Raw genomic sequence first — 24,332 nt, 5'->3', positions numbered from 1 at the left:
TGCCTAGTAGAGACCTAATAAGAATGGTAACAAGCACTCTGTGTGTTGCTTTTTTTATATAATGCAACTTAAAAAAGCTCAAAATGTTTTTAAATTACCCAGGTATAACTTGCTCTTGTGTTTAGGATTTATCATCATTGTCAAGACAAACTCTACATTAATATCTACCTTACGCTCATCTTCAAGATCAGAGTTATTTTGCAACCAATTTAGAAGCTGGTCTTGCAGTGCAGTGGTTTTTGGGTTGATTTCTTGCTTATTCTTCTCAATGTACTGCAGAACAGCCAGTCTCCTCCAGATTTCATCCAAGCAAGTTCCAAGTGTACTTTTATACATGTCTTTTGCCTTCAATAAATATCCTAGCATAAAACAAAAGCAACGACATTAAGCAGAGACTGTATATTGCATGTAGCAGGTGAGATATTTAGGAAGAAATAATAACAATTGATACTGATTTGTGAATTGTTTAAAACTGGGTTACGCTTAATGTTTTCACATACAAACTAATTCTAGGTGCAGTGATGTTTTGTTAGGAGTTGTTTGGCCTAGCACTGCATTAAAGGATTGACCAAAAGGTTTCCAATTTTTGGGAGTTGCATGATTTTTTTTTAGATTCTCACAGTGATTCTGAGACACCATTTCAAAATTATGCAATAAGAAAAGAGATGGATCTGATACCCTCACTTACAAACCTTAATACTGATGCTTCTTGATAAAACCTATTGCTGACCTTGTGGGGAAAGTTCCTATAGAAGTGTAAAAGCTTTTTTTTTAATTTGCAAACAAAATATTGTTTTTATTTTTCTACTGATTTATACATTTCATTTTGTTTATTAAAAGTATTATTGCAATGAAAAATAGAACAGATACAGAGTACAAACCACACAGCAGGTGGTTAAATCAGACAAGACAACAATGTCACACAGTAAGCCACTGACCCGGTACACATAGTGAAGGTCCATCATTGCCCTACCGGTAGAGTTCCCATAGCATAGCAAGATAGTAGCCATCTCCTCTGGATTCCATCTACTCCCCTTGTCTGCCATGAGGGCTCATACCCCCATCACATTTCCACATGGCAGGCCAGAGTATATCCAGTTCATCGCGTCTAAGACCCAGGCAGACACAGTTTAATGGTGTTGAAGACCGGCACATGGAGAAATAACTCATTCTGCACTCAGTTCTGCAGTGTTTTGCACCAAGGGCCCAGAAATCATTTGGGGCGAGAGAACACAGGCATAGTTCCTAGTAGGTGTCCAATTGCTCTTGGCAGTAGGCAGCATCCCGCAGCTAGCGGGCTACCTACTGTATGGCCACCCAACATTTAGCTAGCATTAAGAAGGGAGCTGTGAGTTTTTGCACCCCAAGGCGATGTCTTTCACATAGCTGAGCAAGGGCATCCTCCCAAGTGCATTATCCGTAATAGTATCAAACACCTCAGACGAAAAGCACGCCACTCTGGGCATTACTACATCAGATGCAGAAAAGTAGCCTCAGGCACAGCGCATCCTGGGCAGAGCGCCTCCTCGACAAAGCCCATTTTGTGTAGTTGTACCAGCGTACAATTTACTCTAATCAGATATTTAAAATGTATAAGGCACGTCAATCATTTGGAGAAAGGTCTTTATTGATGACAGCAATAGCGCCACTGCACCTCGCTAATAGGGACATCTAAGTCAGTAGACCAGTTATCCCGTGCAGCGGGAGTACATGCCAGCCCTTTCTCCTGTATCAAAGCATAAAGCCGGATAATGAACTTGTGAGGGAACAGATTGATAATCATAATTTCTAACGATAAAAACAACAGAGGGGCATTCCGAGGAGGTGTCATGCAGAGCACTCATTGTCGCCCGTAGTTAGTAGTAGGTGAGCAAATTCAATGAGGAGGATTCAGGTGTAGTGAAAGAGCCACTCTTGTGATTTGGCACCCTATGATGACCTTCGACTACCACCATTTTAATGGAATTTAGTGTGTTATTTTACCCTAGCCTTAATGTAGGACGGTTATGCATATGCCTGCTTCTCTTCTGTCTTGTAATCTTGCTGTCTTTTAGTGGAAGCTGTCACAATGTAGAACAGTACTATTGGCTTTGACATGGCCTCATGTCATCTTGTTTTCTGACTTTGCCTTGCTTCTGCGTGCACAGCAGTGCTTGCAAGTTGTTTGGGTTAATTATGGGTTCTTACTTTTGGCATTGACATGGACTCATGTCATCTTGTTTTCTGACTTTGCCTTGCTTTAAGTTGTTTGGGTTAATTATGAGTTCTTACTATTGGCTTTCACATCACCTCATGTCATCTTGTTTTCTGACTTTGTCTTGATTCAAGTTGTTTGGTTTAATTGTGAGTTCTTACTATTGGCTTTGACATGGCATCATATCATCTTGTTTTCTGACTTTGCCTTGCTGCTCGCACATAGCTGCAAAATGGGGAGGGCATGTTTCTGTCCTCACTTGTTTTTCGCTCTTCACTGACCAGAGTGAATTGGATATTATCAGTAGAATGTGCAACTCTGCCTCTAAGTCAAAATACGGGAGCTTGGCCAGCCTCCGTCTTGGCCTTGACGCAGACTGGTGCAGCCAGCTCGGTTCTTTCTCACAAGAAGGTTTTCTAGAAGCTTCGTCTTACGTTTAGTAATGTATGTAAGCTGGGAACGTTCAAGGGCCAGGTGGAAATTCACCACAGAATAGACGTATTGCTGTGGGGGTGACGGAACTTGAGTACTGATTGAACTCCTTCATGGGCTGTTGAAGGGCTTTCCCAGCTTGAGTTGGTGAGGATGATGCAAATTCAATTGGTGAGGCATTTCTTACCATTTTTGTATATATTATCTACTCTTTGCTACTTCTATATACTTCATTGTATTCTAATTGTACATTTTAGTCACTTGACATTTGGGAATTTGCATTTACTGATATATTTGGCCTACCGTTCTAAAAAGTTGCATTAATAAACTTGTGTGTGTTATTTTAAATGCACCTGGATTTGTTTTCTTGCCTTGCCTAAAGGGAGTGCTGTGTCTTTTCCTCGTCTTTAGGGAGTGCTGCTCAAACGGTGTTATTTAAAGGTGCAGTGGTATATTTGCCTCCAAAGTGGGAGTGCAGGGTTTGGGTGTGGCTTATTGGTGAGAAGTCACATTCATTACATCTTGGCGTCACAAAAAGGATAAGAAAACTAAAGGGGAGAAATGCTTTCTAAAATGCCATTGTTATCCGAGTCCCAGACATCAATTGAGTTATTTCTTAGGGAGCTGGTCTCTCCAAAGAGGTTAAACTATTTGGTATTTCAGACAGAAACAGTGGTATCATTTTGAATGCATTGTTTAGTACGTATTGAATGTTTGAACATTTAGAACAAGAATGTATGGAGCTGAGACAGGAGTTGGCTGATTTTAAAAAAGAATTAAACATGTACCAAGCTTGGAAGGATTGTTTTGACCAGTTATGAGGAGTCATATGTGAAAAATGTGAACTTAGAGAACATGCCAGTTAATCTGCAGGCTTCACAGATGGTCTTAATTCTTTTGAGGATGTTGCTCAGCCAGAAAGGAATGTGCAGGCAGATAAACAAGCCTGTTTGTTAGACTTAATTTTCGCCGGTTGCAGGTATAAATAAAACATGTCAGTGAACGATGAATATTGCTCTACATGGTAAACATTATCTTGAATTGTTTTTTTTAAAGCATAGTCAATTCAGTAGAGAGACAGTGTATCATGTGTGCCACTTAAGCAGCAGTGTGATATTTGTAGTTAGTGTGAAGAACAGGGAAACAAGAGGATACTTTTAAATTCAGATGCTGGACAAATACAGATGCTTTTGTGCTTTTGCGCATTAAAAGACACTGGACAAAATATGATTTGTCAATGGTAGGAAGCAAATGTTATAAGTGGCATATACAGACAGAGACAGCGGATTTGCATGACCAGTTTGTGCAGGTCCCAATAGAAAGTCCAGGGGTAGAACTTGAGACACAGGATTCCCCAGTGAAGTGGCAGATTGTACTGCAAAGCACATCTACTGCGCATGACAGAACATTTAATTTCCTTGCAGATGAAAAGGCTCAAATCTTGGAGACAGAGGTGGTGACACAGGATTCAGATTTGGTGTACATGAATAAATTGGAGCACCTAGGAGTTATAGACCATACAAACAGGTGGGCAGAAAATGAAGGGATGTATATTCACCTAGATTTACTCAGAACTGTGATTCTTTGGTATCAGAATGCACAAGCCAGACCAGTCCCACAGAAGGTGAAGGGCGAGTTGAAGAAAAGAAAATTACCAGAGCAGACAGAGTAGCTTTACTGCCCTGGGCTTCTGCCAATTGACAAAGGGAACACGTATCCAACAGTGAGTGGAGAAATAGTCAGGAAGGAGACTGCCCCGGCCCTTTTTACTGTGCTGGGAAAAAGAGAGTTTCATTCCAATACCCAGAATTCATAGGCTAAAGCGTGGGTAGAATTCTCAGACAATTCCCCAGAGCCAGCAGTGAACCGTGCAGACAGTTATGATTAAATGAGGCCTTTAGACTTAAAACGGGGACATGAAAACGTGCGCTTTAAAAAAAATGTTTTTTGCAAGAAGAGTGATGCTTGTTTCTTTTCCAGGTCATCAAACTGTGACGTGTTGGTGTGCTTGATGCCAGTGTCCCCGAATGAGTGGGACCCCCTCCCATCCCTTTCCCCCCTAAGCCTGGAGTAAACACTGGACAGTGCAAGCTGACATCCTGTGGCTGAACAAACCAGTCGTACCAACCCAAGCCAATGAACTGATTTTAGAAAAATTAGGTTAAAACAAAATGTGAGAAGGTTGTGTGTCACGCAGAAGGACTGTTTGTTTAAAAGAAAAAGAATGACAAAAATGTTCTGCATTTGGAGAAAAATGTTAGAAGATGTTGTTGTTGCTTTTATTTTTTGGCACAAAATATATATAAATTTGGCTGCTTTTTCAGTAGAAGTTTCAGTATTATCCATTAGAGACACTAGGAGCATTACTGAGTTCATATGCTTGATTCTAGAGGCATCATTTATTGTGTGTATCCATCAAACATTTACTCTTGTTGAGTATCCAGATATGCATGAGCTACTTCTACATGCTTTGAAGTGATTATCACATGCTTTTATGATTTCAGTGTTTTTCAAACATAGTTGTGTTTTTCAGTTAAGAAATTCAGGGCCCGATGTAGGTAAATCTGATTTACCGACTCTAGAATACCGAATTTTACCAATTCGGTATTCTAGATTCGGTAAATCAGATGTAGGAAAAAATTCTGTAATTTTTACCAAATCTGTGTGATTCGGTAATTACTGAATCGGTATTTACCGATTCGGTAATTGCCAGTGATTCCTATGGGCCTTGAGTCCCATAGGAATCAATGGCAATTACCGGATCGGTAAATACCGATTCGGTAAAATTACCGATTTTACAAGGGGGACAGGGTGTCACTTTGACACCCTGTTGCACCCCTGATTCTAGCTTGTGTGCCATGTGACACACATACATGCCCGCATGCCCTTAGGGCATGTATGTTTGCCACATGGCACAGGTGTACATGCACGGATGTGCATGTACATAGGAATTTGTTATTTACCATGACATAGTATGTCATGGTAAATAACGAATTCTTAAGGGCCTGTGGCACTGTTTCCGGTGCCACCTACATATAAATTTAGCGATTTGGTAAATTTACCAAATCGGTATTTTACAGAATCGGTAAATTTACCAAGTCGGTAAATTTACCGATTCTGTAAAATATAGGCCCCCTACATCTCAATCACCAAATACTGGTCGGTAACGGCCAAAATCAGCCATTACCGACCGGTATTTGGTGACCTACATCTGGCCCTCAGTTCTTCAATGGTAGTTGTGTTTTTCAGTTGAGACATGCTTTGAAGTGATTATCACATGCTTTTATGATTTTAGTGTTTTTCAAACATAGTTGTGTTTTTCAGTTAAGAAATGCAGTTCTTTAATGCCAGTTGTGTTTTTCAGTTGAGATATGCAGTGCTTCAATCATAATTGTGTTTTTCAGTTAAGACATGTTTTGAAATGATTATTACATGCTTTTATGATTTCATAGTATTATACTTGTGCTTTCAGTTCAGTTTTGATATATGTAAATTATGATAGTCAAAGGTCATGGGGTGGAATGTAGTGAAAGAGCCACTCTTGGGGTTTGGCACCCTATGAGGACCTTCGACTACCACCATTTTAATTGACTTTAGTGTGTTATTTTACCCTAGCCTTAATGTAGGATGGTCCTGCATATGCCTGCTTCTCTTCTGTCTTGTAATCTTGCTGTCTTTTAGTGGAAGCTGTCACAATGTAGAACAGTACTATTGGCTTTGACATGGCCTCATGTCATCTTGTTTTCTGACTTTGCCTTGCTTCAAGTTGTTTGGGTGAATTATCAGTTCTTACTATTGGCTTTGACATGGCTTCATGTCATCTTGTTTTCTGATTTTGCCTTGCTTCTGCATGCACAGCAGTGCTTATAAATTGTTTGGGTTAATTATGAGTTCTTACTATTGGCTTTGACATGGACTCATGTCATCTTGTTTTCTGACTTTGCATTGCTGCTCGCACGTAGCTGCAAAATGGGGAGGGCATGTTTCTGTCCTCACTTGTTTTTCGCTCTTCACTGACCAGAGTGAATTGGATATTATCAGTAGAATGTGCAACTCTGCCTCTAAGTCAAAATACGGGAGCTTGGCCAGCCTCCGTCTTGGCCTTGACGCAGACTGGTGCAGCCAGCTCGGTTCTTTCTCACAAGAAGGTTTTCTAGAAGCTTCGTCTTACGTTTAGTAATGTATGTAAGCTGGGAACGTTCAAGGGCCAGGTGGAAATTCACCACAGAATAGACGTATTGCTGTGGGGGTGACGGAACTTGAGTACTGATTGAACTCCTTCATGGGCTGTTGAAGGGCTTTCCCAGCTTGAGTTGGTGAGGATGATGCAAATTCAATTGGTGAGGCATTTCTTACCATTTTTGTATATATTATCTACTCTTTGCTACTTCTATATACTTCATTGTATTCTAATTGTACATTTTAGTCACTTGACATTTGGGAATTTGCATTTACTGATATATTTGGCCTACCGTTCTAAAAAGTTGCATTAATAAACTTGTGTGTGTTATTTTAAATGCACCTGGATTTGTTTTCTTGCCTTGCCTAAAGGGAGTGCTGTGTCTTTTCCTCGTCTTTAGGGAGTGCTGCTCAAACGGTGTTATTTAAAGGTGCAGTGGTATATTTGCCTCCAAAGTGGGAGTGCAGGGTTTGGGTGTGGCTTATTGGTGAGAAGTCACATTCATTACATCTTGGCGTCACAAAAAGGATAAGAAAACTAAAGGGGAGAAATGCTTTCTAAAATGCCATTGTTATCCGAGTCCCAGACATCAATTGAGTTATTTCTTAGGGAGCTGGTCTCTCCAAAGAGGTTAAACTATTTGGTATTTGAGACAGAAACAGTGGTATCATTTTGAATGCATTGTTTAGTACGTATTGAATGTTTGACCATTTAGAACAAGAATGTATGGAGCTGAGACAGGAGTTGGCTGATTTTAAAAAAGAATTAAACATGTACCAAGCTTGGAAGGATTGTTTTGACCAGTTATGAGGAGTCATATGTGAAAAATGTGAACTTAGAGAACATGCCAGTTAATCTGCAGGCTTCACAGATGGCCTTAATTCTTTTGAGGATGTTGCTCAGCCAGAAAGGAATGTGCAGGCAGATAAACAAGCCTGTTTGTTAGACTTAATTTTCGCCGGTTGCAGGTATAAATAAAACATGTCAGTGAACGATGAATATTGCTCTACATGGTAAACATTATCTTGAATTGTTTTTTTTAAAGCATAGTCAATTCAGTAGAGAGACAGTGTATCATGTGTGCCACTTAAGCAGCAGTGTGATATTTGTAGTTAGTGTGAAGAACAGGGAAACAAGAGGATACTTTTAAATTCAGATGCTGGACAAATACAGATGCTTTTGTGCTTTTGCGCATTAAAAGACACTGGACAAAATATGATTTGTCAATGGTAGGAAGCAAATGTTATAAGTGGCATATACAGACAGAGACAGCGGATTTGCATGACCAGTTTGTGCAGGTCCCAATAGAAAGTCCAGGGGTAGAACTTGAGACACAGGATTCCCCAGTGAAGTGGCAGATTGTACTGCAAAGCACATCTACTGCGCATGACAGAACATTTAATTTCCTTGCAGATGAAAAGGCTCAAATCTTGGAGACAGAGGTGGTGACACAGGATTCAGATTTGGTGTACATGAATAAATTGGAGCACCTAGGAGTTATAGACCATACAAACAGGTGGGCAGAAAATGAAGGGATGTATATTCACCTAGATTTACTCAGAACTGTGATTCTTTGGTATCAGAATGCACAAGCCAGACCAGTCCCACAGAAGGTGAAGGGCGAGTTGAAGAAAAGAAAATTACCAGAGCAGACAGAGTAGCTTTACTGCCCTGGGCTTCTGCCAATTGACAAAGGGAACACGTATCCAACAGTGAGTGGAGAAATAGTCAGGAAGGAGACTGCCCCGGCCCTTTTTACTGTGCTGGGAAAAAGAGAGTTTCATTCCAATACCCAGAATTCATAGGCTAAAGCGTGGGTAGAATTCTCAGACAATTCCCCAGAGCCAGCAGTGAACCGTGCAGACAGTTATGATTAAATGAGGCCTTTAGACTTAAAACGGGGACATGAAAACGTGCGCTTTAAAAAAAATGTTTTTTGCAAGAAGAGTGATGCTTGTTTCTTTTCCAGGTCATCAAACTGTGACGTGTTGGTGTGCTTGATGCCAGTGTCCCCGAATGAGTGGGACCCCCTCCCATCCCTTTCCCCCCTAAGCCTGGAGTAAACACTGGACAGTGCAAGCTGACATCCTGTGGCTGAACAAACCAGTCGTACCAACCCAAGCCAATGAACTGATTTTAGAAAAATTAGGTTAAAACAAAATGTGAGAAGGTTGTGTGTCACGCAGAAGGACTGTTTGTTTAAAAGAAAAAGAATGACAAAAATGTTCTGCATTTGGAGAAAAATGTTAGAAGATGTTGTTGTTGCTTTTATTTTTTGGCACAAAATATATATAAATTTGGCTGCTTTTTCAGTAGAAGTTTCAGTATTATCCATTAGAGACACTAGGAGCATTACTGAGTTCATATGCTTGATTCTAGAGGCATCATTTATTGTGTGTATCCATCAAACATTTACTCTTGTTGAGTATCCAGATATGCATGAGCTACTTCTACATGCTTTGAAGTGATTATCACATGCTTTTATGATTTCAGTGTTTTTCAAACATAGTTGTGTTTTTCAGTTAAGAAATTCAGGGCCCGATGTAGGTAAATCTGATTTACCGACTCTAGAATACCGAATTTTACCAATTCGGTATTCTAGATTCGGTAAATCAGATGTAGGAAAAAATTCTGTAATTTTTACCAAATCTGTGTGATTCGGTAATTACTGAATCGGTATTTACCGATTCGGTAATTGCCAGTGATTCCTATGGGCCTTGAGTCCCATAGGAATCAATGGCAATTACCGGATCGGTAAATACCGATTCGGTAAAATTACCGATTTTACAAGGGGGACAGGGTGTCACTTTGACACCCTGTTGCACCCCTGATTCTAGCTTGTGTGCCATGTGACACACATACATGCCCGCATGCCCTTAGGGCATGTATGTTTGCCACATGGCACAGGTGTACATGCACGGATGTGCATGTACATAGGAATTTGTTATTTACCATGACATAGTATGTCATGGTAAATAACGAATTCTTAAGGGCCTTTGGCACTGTTTCCGGTGCCACCTACATATAAATTTAGCGATTTGGTAAATTTACCAAATCGGTATTTTACAGAATCGGTAAATTTACCAAGTCGGTAAATTTACCGATTCTGTAAAATATAGGCCCCCTACATCTCAATCACCAAATACTGGTCGGTAACGGCCAAAATCAGCCATTACCGACCGGTATTTGGTGACCTACATCTGGCCCTCAGTTCTTCAATGGTAGTTGTGTTTTTCAGTTGAGACATGCTTTGAAGTGATTATCACATGCTTTTATGATTTTAGTGTTTTTCAAACATAGTTGTGTTTTTCAGTTAAGAAATGCAGTTCTTTAATGCCAGTTGTGTTTTTCAGTTGAGATATGCAGTGCTTCAATCATAATTGTGTTTTTCAGTTAAGACATGTTTTGAAATGATTATTACATGCTTTTATGATTTCATAGTATTATACTTGTGCTTTCAGTTCAGTTTTGATATATGTAAATTATGATAGTCAAAGGTCATGGGGTGGAATGTAGTGAAAGAGCCACTCTTGGGGTTTGGCACCCTATGAGGACCTTCGACTACCACCATTTTAATTGACTTTAGTGTGTTATTTTACCCTAGCCTTAATGTAGGATGGTCCTGCATATGCCTGCTTCTCTTCTGTCTTTTAATCTTGCGTTTTTTTAGTGAGATCTGTCACAGAGTAGAACAGTACTATTGGCTTTGACATGGCCTCATGTCATCTTGTTTTCTGACTTTGCCTTGCTTCAAGTTGTTTGGGTGAATTATCAGTTCTTACTATTGGCTTTGACATGGCTTCATGTCATCTTGTTTTCTGATTTTGCCTTGCTTCTGCATGCACAGCAGTGCTTATAAATTGTTTGGGTTAATTATGAGTTCTTACTATTGGCTTTGACATGGACTCATGTCATCTTGTTTTCTGACTTTGCATTGCTGCTCGCACGTAGCTGCAAAATGGGGAGGGCATGTTTCTGCTCCTCACTTGTTTTTCGCTCTTCACTGACCAGAGTGAACTGGATATTATTTGTAGAATGTGCCACGCTGCCTCAAAGTCAAAATACAGGAGTATGGCCAGCCTCTGTCTTGGCCTTGACGCAGACTCGTACAACCAGCTCAGTTCTTTCTCATGAGAAGGGGCGAGGTTTTCTCGAAGCTTCCTCTTATGTTTAGTAGTAGTATTTAAGCTGGGAACCTTTGAGGGCCAGGTGGAAGTTCACCACAGAATAGACGTATTGCTGTGGAGGTGACGGAACTTGAGTCCTGATTTAACTCCTTCCTGGGCTGTTGAAGGGCTTCTCTATCTTGAGGATGATGCAAATTCAATTGGTGAAGTGTTCCTAACCATTTTTGTATATATGTTCCACTCTTTGCTACTTCTATATACTGCATTGTATTCTAATTGTACATTTTAGTCACTTGACATTTAGGAATCTGCTGTTACTGATATATTTACTCAAAACCAAAGCACTCTACGCCAATTACTCTGCACCACTGCACCTTACGCCTCTATACTCTACTCTGTAACACTCTATGCCACTCTAAACTATTAAGCTTTATATCACTGAACTCTACACCACTCTATTCTACTCTGCACCACTGTACCCTATGCCACTGCTATCTGCACACCTCTACTCTGCAGCACTGCCCTCTGTACACACGGCACTCAGCACCACTGCACTCTCTCTCACTGAACTCAACGCCACTCTACTCTGAACCTCTGCACTCTATACCACTGCACACTACGCTACTTTATAAAATTGCACTCTACATCATTGTATTCTATGCCATTCTTTTCTACTATGCACACTGTACTCTAAGCTGCTGCTCTCTGCACCACTCTACTCTATGCCAATGCACTCTATGCCACTGCACTCTACTCTGCACCACTCAAATGTAGGCCTCTCTACTGCACTCTAGGCGAATGTACTCTACGCCACTACACTCTGTATCACTCAATGGCACTCTTTACTGCACCACTGGAATCCACACCCATGCACTTGGCACCACTCTACTCTATGTGACTGCACTTTACACCACTCTACTCTACACCACTGCACTGCACTCTGAACCACTCCATTCGACCTTGCACCACTCCACTTTACGCAACTTCAGTCTACTCTCAAACAATCTAGTCTACACCATTGCACTCTATGCTACTGCAACCTACTGTGCACCACTCAACGCCACTGCACTCTATACCACTGTACTCAATGCCAATGCACTCTACACCACTTTACTCAAAATCAATGCACTCTACGCCACTGCATTTTACACCGATCTACTCTGCACCACTGTACTTTATGCCACTTCACTCTAGGCCATTCTACTCCACTCTATCAACTCCACTCTATGATACTCCACTCTACTCCATTAAACTCTACTCCACTCTCTGCCACTCTACAACGCTCTATGCAATTCCACTCCATGCCACTTTACTCCACTATATTCAACGACACAACACTCCACTCTAGCCCACTCAATGCCACTCACCCCACTCCCCTCTATGCCACTCTTCTCCATGCCTCTCGACTTAACACTCTACTCTATTTTATGCCATTCCACACTCGTACACTATTCCACTCTATGGCAATCTACTCTGCTCTACGCCACTCTACTCTACAGCACTCGACTCCACTTTACACAACACCCTTTATGCCACTCCACTCTGCTCTATACTACTCTACAACACTCTATGCCACTCCACTCTATGACTCTACTCCATTCTGAGACTTTATTCGACTCTATGCCCTTCCACTCTAGGGCACTCTACTCCCTCCATGTTGCTCCATAACACTATAAACCACTACAAGCCGCTCCATTTCTCTTTACTCCACGCCACTCAACTTTACTTTACACCACTCTACGCTACTCAATGCCACTCCATAACCCAGCCCCACAGCAACGAAAATTATAATGATAATAACTTAGTTATTATCATTTTATTTTTCACCTTTTCCGCTGCTCTGAGAGCAGTGGGGCAACGCTCCTCCACCTTAGTGGAGGAGCCGCCCCTGCTCAAAATCCATGCAGTGTTTCATACATTGAAAAACACTTGTTCAGCGTGTCTTTACAAGTTCAAAAGTGCCCTAATGAATTTACAAGTTAAAAACTGCCCGAAATGGTGGGCCACTTTTTTAGCTTTCTAGTGCATTAATGGGGTTCACTTTTATTTTAGTGACCGGACTTATTTTCTGTCCCAGTCCAACGCTGCCCACCTTTAGACATATGCACAACATATAAAAATTCAGCAGAATTACTAACGGATTAAAAAAACATTTACTGTATCAGCCAGTGGTGCTGGAACAATTTTCAGAGTGGGGGTGCTGCAAAAAATGTTACATCGCTGAAGTCATAGGGATTGTGAAAACTCCAAACGTCGCACAAAGAACAAGTGTAGCAAATAAGCCATATGAATTCAGCTAGATAGTGGTAAGGTGTACTATATTGGGCATGGTGGTGGTGCACTGTTATTTACAGACAGCACATTTTTAATTGAAATGGCCACTAAATGTGGACAGGCATGCAGTTTCACTGATAAAACTATGTAGTGCACATGCAATATTATGTGTAAATTGGGTTTCAACAAATATTTAGCATTTTTGCATCACCAAGAAAAGCGTCTTGCTTTGTTTTGACCCTATTAAAATTTTTACTTCTGACACAATTCAGAATTATAAAAAGTATTCTTTGTTGCTTTCCTAATGACTTATGTATTCTGAAATATTTGTACAGTTCCTTTACAGGTATTTTAATCTTGTGAGTTAAAATATAATTAACATTCTAAAACCTTTCCTTTCATACTCTGTGTGCCCCATCAATATTGTCACATAGTTAATTCACAAAATACTCTCACTTTGCAGTCAGAGAAAGAAAAGAAAACACCAATCTCCATGGTAAATAAATAAGGAGCAATTTGTCAGACATAGCCTGACATCTGACCTCTGTCTCTAAACACAATGAATGTGACAAAATAAAAACAAAATCTAAAAGCCTCTTTATCACTCTTTCACATTCTGAACTCCGGCATGGTTAATTTAGGGGTACTGTAGCCCCCTACACCCCTACTGCCAGCCCCTATGGTACCAGCACCAACGCTGTTTAGTTGGGTTGAATGAAAGGTTAGATGGTACACAGTACTCGTGTATCCTCAATTAGGATGCACATATGCTGCTACACAGACAACATCACAATGTGTCACCCTGAAGGCTCATTATATTGCCACTCACCACGCCGTTGGGGGTATGTGAGTGTGTTTTCATTCACCTGCTTTTAGATCATTTTTGTGTCCCTGTCTGTGCCTGTGTCAAGATGTGCTAATGTTTAAAATTATGAGTGAGCGAATGTTTGTTTTGCACATTTATCAGTGACTTTATATCTTTTGGTCTGTGTGTATTTGTCCCAGAATGTATATTAATTGGTGTGGGGTTTTGGATGCTTATTTGCCTTAAGAGAAGGGCAGGGGAATTTACACGTAGTTTCCTCAATATTAAGGATAAAATACAGCAGAAGATTTCTTGAATCGAATAGAACCACTATTCGCAAAATCACTATACCTAAAAGTCAGGTATGGTATTCTTCCAATCAACAGTTTCGTCAGTAACTGGAATGGTGTTGATACTTTGCCCAATTGCCGGGGGTGTGAGGCCGCACTCGAAACAGAAGAACACTTCCTATTTTTCTGTACTATGTACAAACAGACACGAAGAACCTGGCTAAGTCCAATTTGTCGGATTCTGGCAGCCAACCAGTTAACGGAAATTGTTAGAATGCTGAAAATTGATAGCATAGAATATTTAGTATTTGGATTGTCTAGATATTTGCCTAATGCATGGATAATAAGAAGTAGGACACTGAAAATCTTAGACATTAAAAAAAACTTGTGCAGGGTTGCAAGTGCACACTGAGTAGGGAAGATGAACTAAGTGCATGAATATGGATTACAATTAATGGGAACTGTGGTACGTAATTTTTTTATCACTCTGTTGACTAGAATACGCTAGACACTGGAGTGTAGCCAAAGTATACTTGCTCATGATACGGCAACCGATCACTGACAATGCCATACAAAGTGACAACAGGATTTTATCACGTGAGGGTTCAATAGGTAGCATTGTTATCTTAACAAATGATATTCTCATACTTGCAACGATAGGTCTAACTATTGATGTTACTGTATATATTGTTATTTTAGCATCATTTTGTTGTAGATGTTTTATTGGTATTAGCACTAGGCACTTCATTAAATACTAATATATGTATGGTTGTCAATGAAATGTTACTCAGGATAAATAATGGTCCTGCACTCTAAATGTATTGAAATTGATCTTGGGTACTTGCTTGTAATCGTTTAGGTGGTGCTGAGTGTGCAACCTCTCTCTGAGCATAGAGTATAAAACTGGAATAGATGTGTGTTTCTTGATCACAAGATTCACTCCACACTCGCACTCAATACTCTGTGTCTTCATGTAATCAATAAAGTTCGTTGATATTTGAATCACTTTAGTGTTTATTTCATCTCATTTGACTCATGAGTTTTTTCTCTTCAATTTACATTTGTATATTTTCCATAATGTTATGCCCGATGCATTTCGAGCTGAGCTCTTCCTCAGGGGACTTTGAAATCTACAAACAACAATATATATCCTTAATAACCAAAACATAAGCATGTGATTAGCACATTAACGTTATCTGCCTCCCATCGTATGTATCTTTCTCATGCTATCACCATCGTTGTGCACACCTTATATCCCTATGTGCTCGCCTGTCATATGCATGTACACAACACTGACCTTCAATATCTCCTGTGTACTTTCATAGTTCAAATGTATATTGACACTTTACACGCGACTCTGTGGAAAAAATATTCATAAACATCCGCTTGTTTGAACCTTCAACAAAGACGCGTTACTACAAGAACACATAATTTTAGCCTTCCGAAGTGGCTTACCCGTGTGGTTGAGTTTGTCTCCTCACTCGAGATCCGCGTGTGGCGCTCTAGCTGTCTTAGCTCTATGATCTATGTTTATGTGCGCGATAAACGTAACCCTGTCACATGGTATTCAACTAAACACTAAAAACGGACTATCAACACGGAGTGGGTGTATTTGTGCCCTGTTATTTAAATACGAGTGTACTAAGCATTTATTTCGATGTTTCTAGCGCGTGCACATGTTATGTGTGTATAATTAATAACGCGCGCACCCTATTGAAACGCGCGAATTTATTAAACATAAATAGAAAATTAAAAGAATAATTACGTGAATGATAGAAATATACTGACAGTGAACACTAATGGTGTAAGTGACTCTAGAATTAATAAGTGTGCAAGATGGGGGCAACTGGTGTAAACTGCAACCATGGCCCAGGTACTATATGTCAAAACTAACTAAGGCATAACAGCCTATTAAATCCAGTACAGACAACTCATTTATATACATTACTACTTATCATATGCACGCATATATAGTCCATAGTAATAACCAGAAAGTTTACAAATAACAACTAAAATCTATTCGTTCATTGAGCCCTTTAGGCTGTAATGTACATAAGAAGTTCATCCAAAAAATTTCCCTTTTCAATAGGTTTGTGTGATTGTCTCTTCCCGGTAGTATATTCACCACCTCCAGTATGCAGTATTTTAGCTGTGATACATTGTGACATGCTTCCGCAAAATGTACGGCGATGGTTGACTTCAGGTTCTTCAACCTGATGTTACTCTTATGTTCAATAAGTCTGGTTTTTACTTTTCTCTGAGTCTTACCTACATAAGAGAGTCCACACGGGCATCTTAGCAAGTATATAACGTTACTTGTGTCACAGGTACCTGATACTTTCAAGTTCACTGGTGTGCCTTTAGTAGGGTGATTGATGGTGTTACCTCTGATAATTGCTGAACAATTCCCACAATTGTGACACGGAAGTGTGCCAGTGTATTTTGAGGTGATCAGTTCTTTAGGAGTTTTAATCAGTTCTTTGATGTTCTTGGTGCGTTCATACGCAAATATAGGTGCTTTAGAAAACAAACCTTTGAAATCGTCTTCCAAGGCCAGTAACGGCCAGTTCCTTATGATAGTTTTTTTGATAAGATGACTTCTTGTCGAAAATTTTGACACAAAAACTTGTCTTTGTTCATCTGGTTTAGGAATTGACCTTAATAGATGTTGTCTTTGTAGTTTATCTGCACGTTCTGCAGCGGATTCCAGGATGGGTTGAGGATAACCCCTTCTTTTGAATTTCATCAGAGTTTCATTCTTGTGTTTAATATACAGATCTTGTGTTGATGCTATTCTTTTAATCCTTAGTAGCTGAGAAAATGGTAGATGGTTTTTTAATGAAGGTTGGTGGAAACTGTTAAAGTGTAATAAGTTGTTTCTGTCAGTTTCTTTAGAGAATACACTGGTCACTAGAACGCTACTCACATTTGTAATTAAAACATCCAAGAATGATATTTGCTCTTTGTTGATATTGTATGTGAATTGTATTCTCGTGTTGATGGTATTGAGTTCTTGCAAAGCTTCAATTAGAGTATTTTCCGGTCCTTTCCACAGTACGAATATATCATCGATATAGCGTTTGTACAAAATTAAATTTTCTTGCCATATCTCCTGATTCAGAATGTGATCCAGTTCAAACCTATGCATAAACGTGTTGGCGTAGGTGGGCGCCGCACAATTGCCCATAGAAGTACCAGAGCATTGGACAAAAAATGTGTCTTTCCAGGAAAAATAGCTGTGAAACAAAGTAAAATGAATTAATTCCATTAGGAAAATTTTGAGATCTTCATTTTTGTCTTCATTCACCAGAAAACTCTCCACTGCTGTCATTCCTAGGTCATGCGGGATTGATGTATATAGGGATTTGACATCCACTGTAGCCATGATCATGTCTGATGTGAATGATGTTTTGTGTTCATCCAATATATTCAAAAAGTGGGTGGTATCTTTGATATACGTTGATGATTTTTGAACAACGTTTTGGAGGTGTTTATCAATGTATTTGCCCACTGGTTCATGAATAGATCCGATCGTAGATACTATTGGTCGTAGTGGTGGTTTGGTAGGATGTTTGTGTATCTTTGGAGTCATATATATATAAGGAACTGTAGGGTCCTTTTTTAACAGATACTCTCTCTCTTTAGAACCGATGGTACCATTTTCCATAGCTTTGTCGATGATCGTGGTTAGTGTTTTTAAGAATTCTTTGGTTGGATCCATACTCAACGCCATGTATGTGTTGGTGTCTTGAACGTGGATGTTAACTTGTTCCTCATAGTAACTAGTATCCATAATGATTAGTGCTCCACCTTTGTCTGCTTGCCTTATGGTTATTTGATGGTTGTTGGCAAGATTTTGCAATACTCTTTTCTCCTTCTGAGATAAGTTCGTCCTTTTGGGTTTGGGTTTTTTGAAAATCTCGTCAATATCTTTTGATACTACCTTTTCAAAGGCGTCCAGTACTTTGTGGCTGATGGGTGCCACATATTTACTTTTGGGTCTCAATCCCATGAGTGTATTTTCTTTTTTGTCTTGTGTAGTGGATGGTTCAATAATATTTGCAAAGAAATGGCGCAATCTGAGGGATCTTAAGAATTTATATAGGCAAACTTTTGTTTCCAACAGATTCGAATGGTATGTAGGTACATACGATGATCCTTTTTGTAACGTTGTTGATTCCTCTTTGGTAATATGATGGTGTGAGATGTTAATTACATCTATTCCAGTTTTATACTCTATGCTCAGAGAGAGGTTGCACACTCAGCACCACCTAAACGATTACAAGCAAGTACCCAAGATCAATTTCAATACATTTAGAGTGCAGGACCATTATTTATCCTGAGTTGTATTAATGAACACTGAGCCATTGGCCCTCGCACCACGACAATGCAATTTGAAGATATATCACATACCACAGAACAAAGAGCAACGACATTGGCTTTCAGCGAAGCAGACACCAATAGAATATATTCATTGATAGAAGAAGCGGAAATAACAGGCTCTGGAACGGAATCAAAAGAGGCAAACATAAAACAGCTACTATATATGTCAAAGAAAATTGTTAATCAAAAATTGCACGCCAGCACGTTAATAAAATACCATAAATCACAACGAATTCCTAGAGGATTGAGGATTGCATTAAAATCTACGTTATGTAAAAACAATGCCATTACAGAGAGATGGTTCGCAATCCTAAACAAATGTTCGTTAGATCTAATACTACTGATAGTAGATGAATTGGCAAAATTAATAGAGGACCTAACCAAGGAAATTAACATTCTCAAAGATGATCTCCACAAAATGGTTACAAAGGAAGAATGGGAGCAAGTGTTGGAAGACACCAACAAAAAACTCAATGAATACACGAAAGAAATAAATGACAGAAAAATCAGGAAGTTTAAAAGAGATACAACCGACTATCGGTTAGGAGAAGTATATACTTGGGCTGATATCTATGCACGTAGGAGACAACAAAAACCATATGGTGATAAAACTTCGGATGATACATCCTCGGATGAGTCACAACACAGAAGGGCACCTTACGATAACAGAAGGTCGAAATTTCCCCCTGGAGGAAAACAGTCGGGTGCAACATCAACCAGTACTCTAATAACATCAGAAACAGATGAACAAATGTCAGCATCCACTTCTACCTCTACTTTTTTAGAGAAAGGCCCTGCCCCTACAATAGAACCAGGAGGGGGAAAAAACAGGCAACCACAGAAACAGTGGCCCAACACACTCGGAGTCAGAAAACCTTGTAATTAACATCTCACACCATCATATTACCAAAGAGGAATCAACAACGTTACAAAAAGGATCATCGTATGTACCTACATACCATTCGAATCTGTTGGAAACAAAAGTTTGCCTATATAAATTCTTAAGATCCCTCAGATTGCGCCATTTCTTTGCAAATATTATTGAACCATCCACTACACAAGACAAAAAAGAAAATACACTCATGGGATTGAGACCCAAAAGTAAATATGTGGCACCCATCAGCCACAAAGTACTGGACGCCTTTGAAAAGGTAGTATCAAAAGATATTGACGAGATTTTCAAAAAACCCAAACCCAAAAGGACGAACTTATCTCAGAAGGAGAAAAGAGTATTGCAAAATCTTGCCAACAACCATCAAATAACCATAAGGCAAGCAGACAAAGGTGGAGCACTAATCATTATGGATACTAGTTACTATGAGGAACAAGTTAACATCCACGTTCAAGACACCAACACATACATGGCGTTGAGTATGGATCCAACCAAAGAATTCTTAAAAACACTAACCACGATCATCGACAAAGCTATGGAAAATGGGACCATCGGTTCTAAAGAGAGAGAGTATCTGTTAAAAAAGGACCCTACAGTTCCTTATATATATATGACTCCAAAGATACACAAACATCCTACCAAACCACCACTACGACCAATAGTATCTACGATCGGATCTATTCATGAACCAGTGGGCAAATACATTGATAAACACCTCCAAAACGTTGTTCAAAAATCATCAACGTATATCAAAGATACCACCCACTTTTTGAATATATTGGATGAACACAAAACATCATTCACATCAGACATGATCATGGCTACAGTGGATGTCAAATCCCTATATACATCAATCCCGCATGACCTAGGAATGACAGCAGTGGAGAGTTTTCTGGTGAATGAAGACAAAAATGAAGATCTCAAAATTTTCCTAATGGAATTAATTCATTTTACTTTGTTTCACAGCTATTTTTCCTGGAAAGACACATTTTTTGTCCAATGCTCTGGTACTTCTATGGGCAATTGTGCGGCGCCCACCTACGCCAACACGTTTATGCATAGGTTTGAACTGGATCACATTCTGAATCAGGAGATATGGCAAGAAAATTTAATTTTGTACAAACGCTATATCGATGATATATTCGTACTGTGGAAAGGACCGGAAAATACTCTAATTGAAGCTTTGCAAGAACTCAATACCATCAACACGAGAATACAATTCACATACAATATCAACAAAGAGCAAATATCATTCTTGGATGTTTTAATTACAAATGTGAGTAGCGTTCTAGTGACCAGTGTATTCTCTAAAGAAACTGACAGAAACAACTTATTACACTTTAACAGTTTCCACCAACCTTCATTAAAAAACCATCTACCATTTTCTCAGCTACTAAGGATTAAAAGAATAGCATCAACACAAGATCTGTATATTAAACACAAGAATGAAACTCTGATGAAATTCAAAAGAAGGGGTTATCCTCAACCCATCCTGGAATCCGCTGCAGAACGTGCAGATAAACTACAAAGACAACATCTATTAAGGTCAATTCCTAAACCAGATGAACAAAGACAAGTTTTTGTGTCAAAATTTTCGACAAGAAGTCATCTTATCAAAAAAACTATCATAAGGAACTGGCCGTTACTGGCCTTGGAAGACGATTTCAAAGGTTTGTTTTCTAAAGCACCTATATTTGCGTATGAACGCACCAAGAACATCAAAGAACTGATTAAAACTCCTAAAGAACTGATCACCTCAAAATACACTGGCACACTTCCGTGTCACAATTGTGGGAATTGTTCAGCAATTATCAGAGGTAACACCATCAATCACCCTACTAAAGGCACACCAGTGAACTTGAAAGTATCAGGTACCTGTGACACAAGTAACGTTATATACTTGCTAAGATGCCCGTGTGGACTCTCTTATGTAGGTAAGACTCAGAGAAAAGTAAAAACCAGACTTATTGAACATAAGAGTAACATCAGGTTGAAGAACCTGAAGTCAACCATCGCCGTACATTTTGCGGAAGCATGTCACAATGTATCACAGCTAAAATACTGCATACTGGAGGTGGTGAATATACTACCGGGAAGAGACAATCACACAAACCTATTGAAAAGGGACATTTTTTGGATGAACTTCTTATGTACATTACAGCCTAAAGGGCTCAATGAACGAATAGATTTTAGTTGGTATTTGTAAACTTTCTGGTTATTACTATGGACTATATATGCGTGCATATGATAAGTAGTAATGTATATAAATGAGTTGTCTGTACTGGATTTAATAGGCTGTTATGCCTTAGTTAGTTTTGACATATAGTACCTGGGCCATGGTTGCAGTTTACACCAGTTGCCCCCATCTTGCACACTTATTAATTCTAGAGTCACTTACACCATTAGTGTTCACTGTCAGTATATTTCTATCATTCACGTAATTATTCTTTTAATTTTCTATTTATGTTTAATAAATTTGCGCGTTTCAATAGGGTGCGCGCGTTATTAATTATACACACATAACATGTGCACGCGCTAGAAACATCGAAATAAATGCTTAGTACACTCGTATTTAAATAACAGGGCACAAATACACCCACTCCGTGTTGATAGTCTGTTTTTAGTGTTTAGTTGAATACCATGTGACAGGGTTACGTTTATCGCGCACATAAACATAGATCATAGAGCTAAGACAGCTAGAGCGCCACACGCGGATCTCGAGTGAGGAGACAAACTCAACCACACGGGTAAGCCACTTCGGAAGGCTAAAATTATGTGTTCTTGTAGTAACGCGTCTTTGTTGAAGGTTCAAACAAGCGGATGTTTATGAATATTTTTTCCACAGAGTCGCGTGTGAAGTGTCAATATACATTTGAACTATGAAAGTACACAGGAGATATTGAAGGTCAGTGTTGTGTACATGCATATGACAGGCGAGCACATAGGGATATAAGGTGTGCACAACGATGGTGATAGCATGAGAAAGATACATACGATGGGAGGCAGATAACGTTAATGTGCTAATCACATGCTTATGTTTTGGTTATTAAGGATATATATTGTTGTTTGTAGATTTCAAAGTCCCCTGAGGAAGAGCTCAGCTCGAAATGCATCGGGCATAACATTATGGAAAATATACAAATGTAAATTGAAGAGAAAAAACTCATGAGTCAAATGAGATGAAATAAACACTAAAGTGATTCAAATATCAACGAACTTTATTGATTACATGAAGACACAGAGTATTGAGTGCGAGTGTGGAGTGAATCTTGTGATCAAGAAACACACATCTATGTCAATGAAATGTTACCACAAGGTCCTTGGTTGCATCCCAAATGGAAATAGCTACTAGGGGATCTAGGTACTATGGATCCAACAGTATTACTTAACTCTAAGGGGCTCATTAGGATGGCGGACGGAAGTGCGACCGCCGTCCTGGAGTATGCGGAAAATGCCTTTTCCGTGTCCGCCTGCCGTGGACAGTCCGACCGCCATATTAGGATGGGAAAGACTGTCATAACTCCGTACGCGGCGGAAGAGAACGCACCGCTGCGGAAGTACTCCCGACCCCGCGGCGGACGTAACCAATCCAGAGACACCGCCGTACGGAATGCGTCTCCGACCGTGTCCCAAATCACGATGGTGGTAAACACACATAAAACCGCTGCGGAAAAACAACCTGCCTTAACACGGCGGAATCCCCACAGCGAACACACCACACATTGCCAAGATACCCACCACAAGCAGCTTGCCAACATGGACCCAGCGCTACAAGCTTTTCCAATACTCTTCGCGATCCTCCACCAGCAAGTCATGGACCATCATCGACGACGACGCAGGTACGCCAACTCACTTACTGCTGCCGGAAGGGGAGTACTTGCCAGGGCTGTGGCGTTGGAAGGGGGAGTGGCATGTGATAGGAAATACATTGATGATCTCACAACAATATACACAATTGAAGTACACACCAGGAATGACAACGACATACCACAAAACATGATTTATTAGCTTCATTCAACATATTAGGTGCATAATATCAGAATATCCAAGAGCATGGGCATTGTATACAACAGATCATGTACATCATTGGCATCACATGAGAGGGGCTAAGTGCATCAACAGTCCATGGCAAGGCACAGGTCCATCAGAGGCAGCACATGAGAGGGGCTAAGTGCATCAACAGTCCATGGCAAGGCACAGGTCCATCAGAGGCAGCACATGAGAGGGGCTAAGTGCATCGACAGTCTATGGCAAGGCACAGGTCCATCAGAGGCAGCACATGAGAGGGGCTAAGTGCATCGACAGTCCATGGCAAGGCACAGGTCCATCAGAGGCAGCACATGAGAGGGGTTAAGTGCATCGACAGTCCATTGCACAGAACAGGTCCATCAGAGGCAGCACATGAGAGGGGCTAAGTGCATCGACAGTCCATTGCACAGAACAGGTCCATCAGAGGCAGCACATGAGAGGGGCTAAGTGCATCAACAGTCCATTGCACAGAACAGGTCCATCAGAGGCAGCACATGAGAGGGGATAAGTGCATCAACAGTCCATTGCACAGAACAGGTCCATCACAGGCAGCACATGAGAGGGGCTAAGTGCATCAACAGTCCATGGCAAGGCACAGGTCCATCAGAGGCAGCACATGAGAGGGGCTAAGTGCATCGACAGTCCATGGCAAGGCACAGGTCCATCAGAGGCAGCACATGAGAGGGGGTAAGTGCATCGACAGTCCATAGCACAGAGCAGGTACAT

At 40.1% G+C, this 24,332-nt stretch overlaps 1 protein-coding gene across 1 annotated transcript in view; it reads right to left on the bottom strand.

Annotated features, from left to right (window-relative positions):
* Window positions 1–24,332, bottom strand: part of SHOC1 (shortage in chiasmata 1) — a 1,878,679-nt gene that overhangs the window by 940,932 nt on the left and 913,415 nt on the right. The window contains exon 17 of the mRNA XM_078676649.1: window positions 169–359. Within this exon, the coding sequence (XP_078532775.1) occupies window positions 169–359 (191 nt within the window). The remainder of the gene's footprint in view (window positions 1–168; window positions 360–24,332) is intronic.

The sequence above is a fragment of the Lissotriton helveticus genome, chromosome 2_1, assembly GCF_964261635.1.
Source record: "Lissotriton helveticus chromosome 2_1, aLisHel1.1, whole genome shotgun sequence".
Taxonomy (NCBI): domain Eukaryota; kingdom Metazoa; phylum Chordata; class Amphibia; order Caudata; family Salamandridae; genus Lissotriton; species Lissotriton helveticus.
This window is presented reverse-complemented; position numbering and strand designations above follow the sequence as displayed.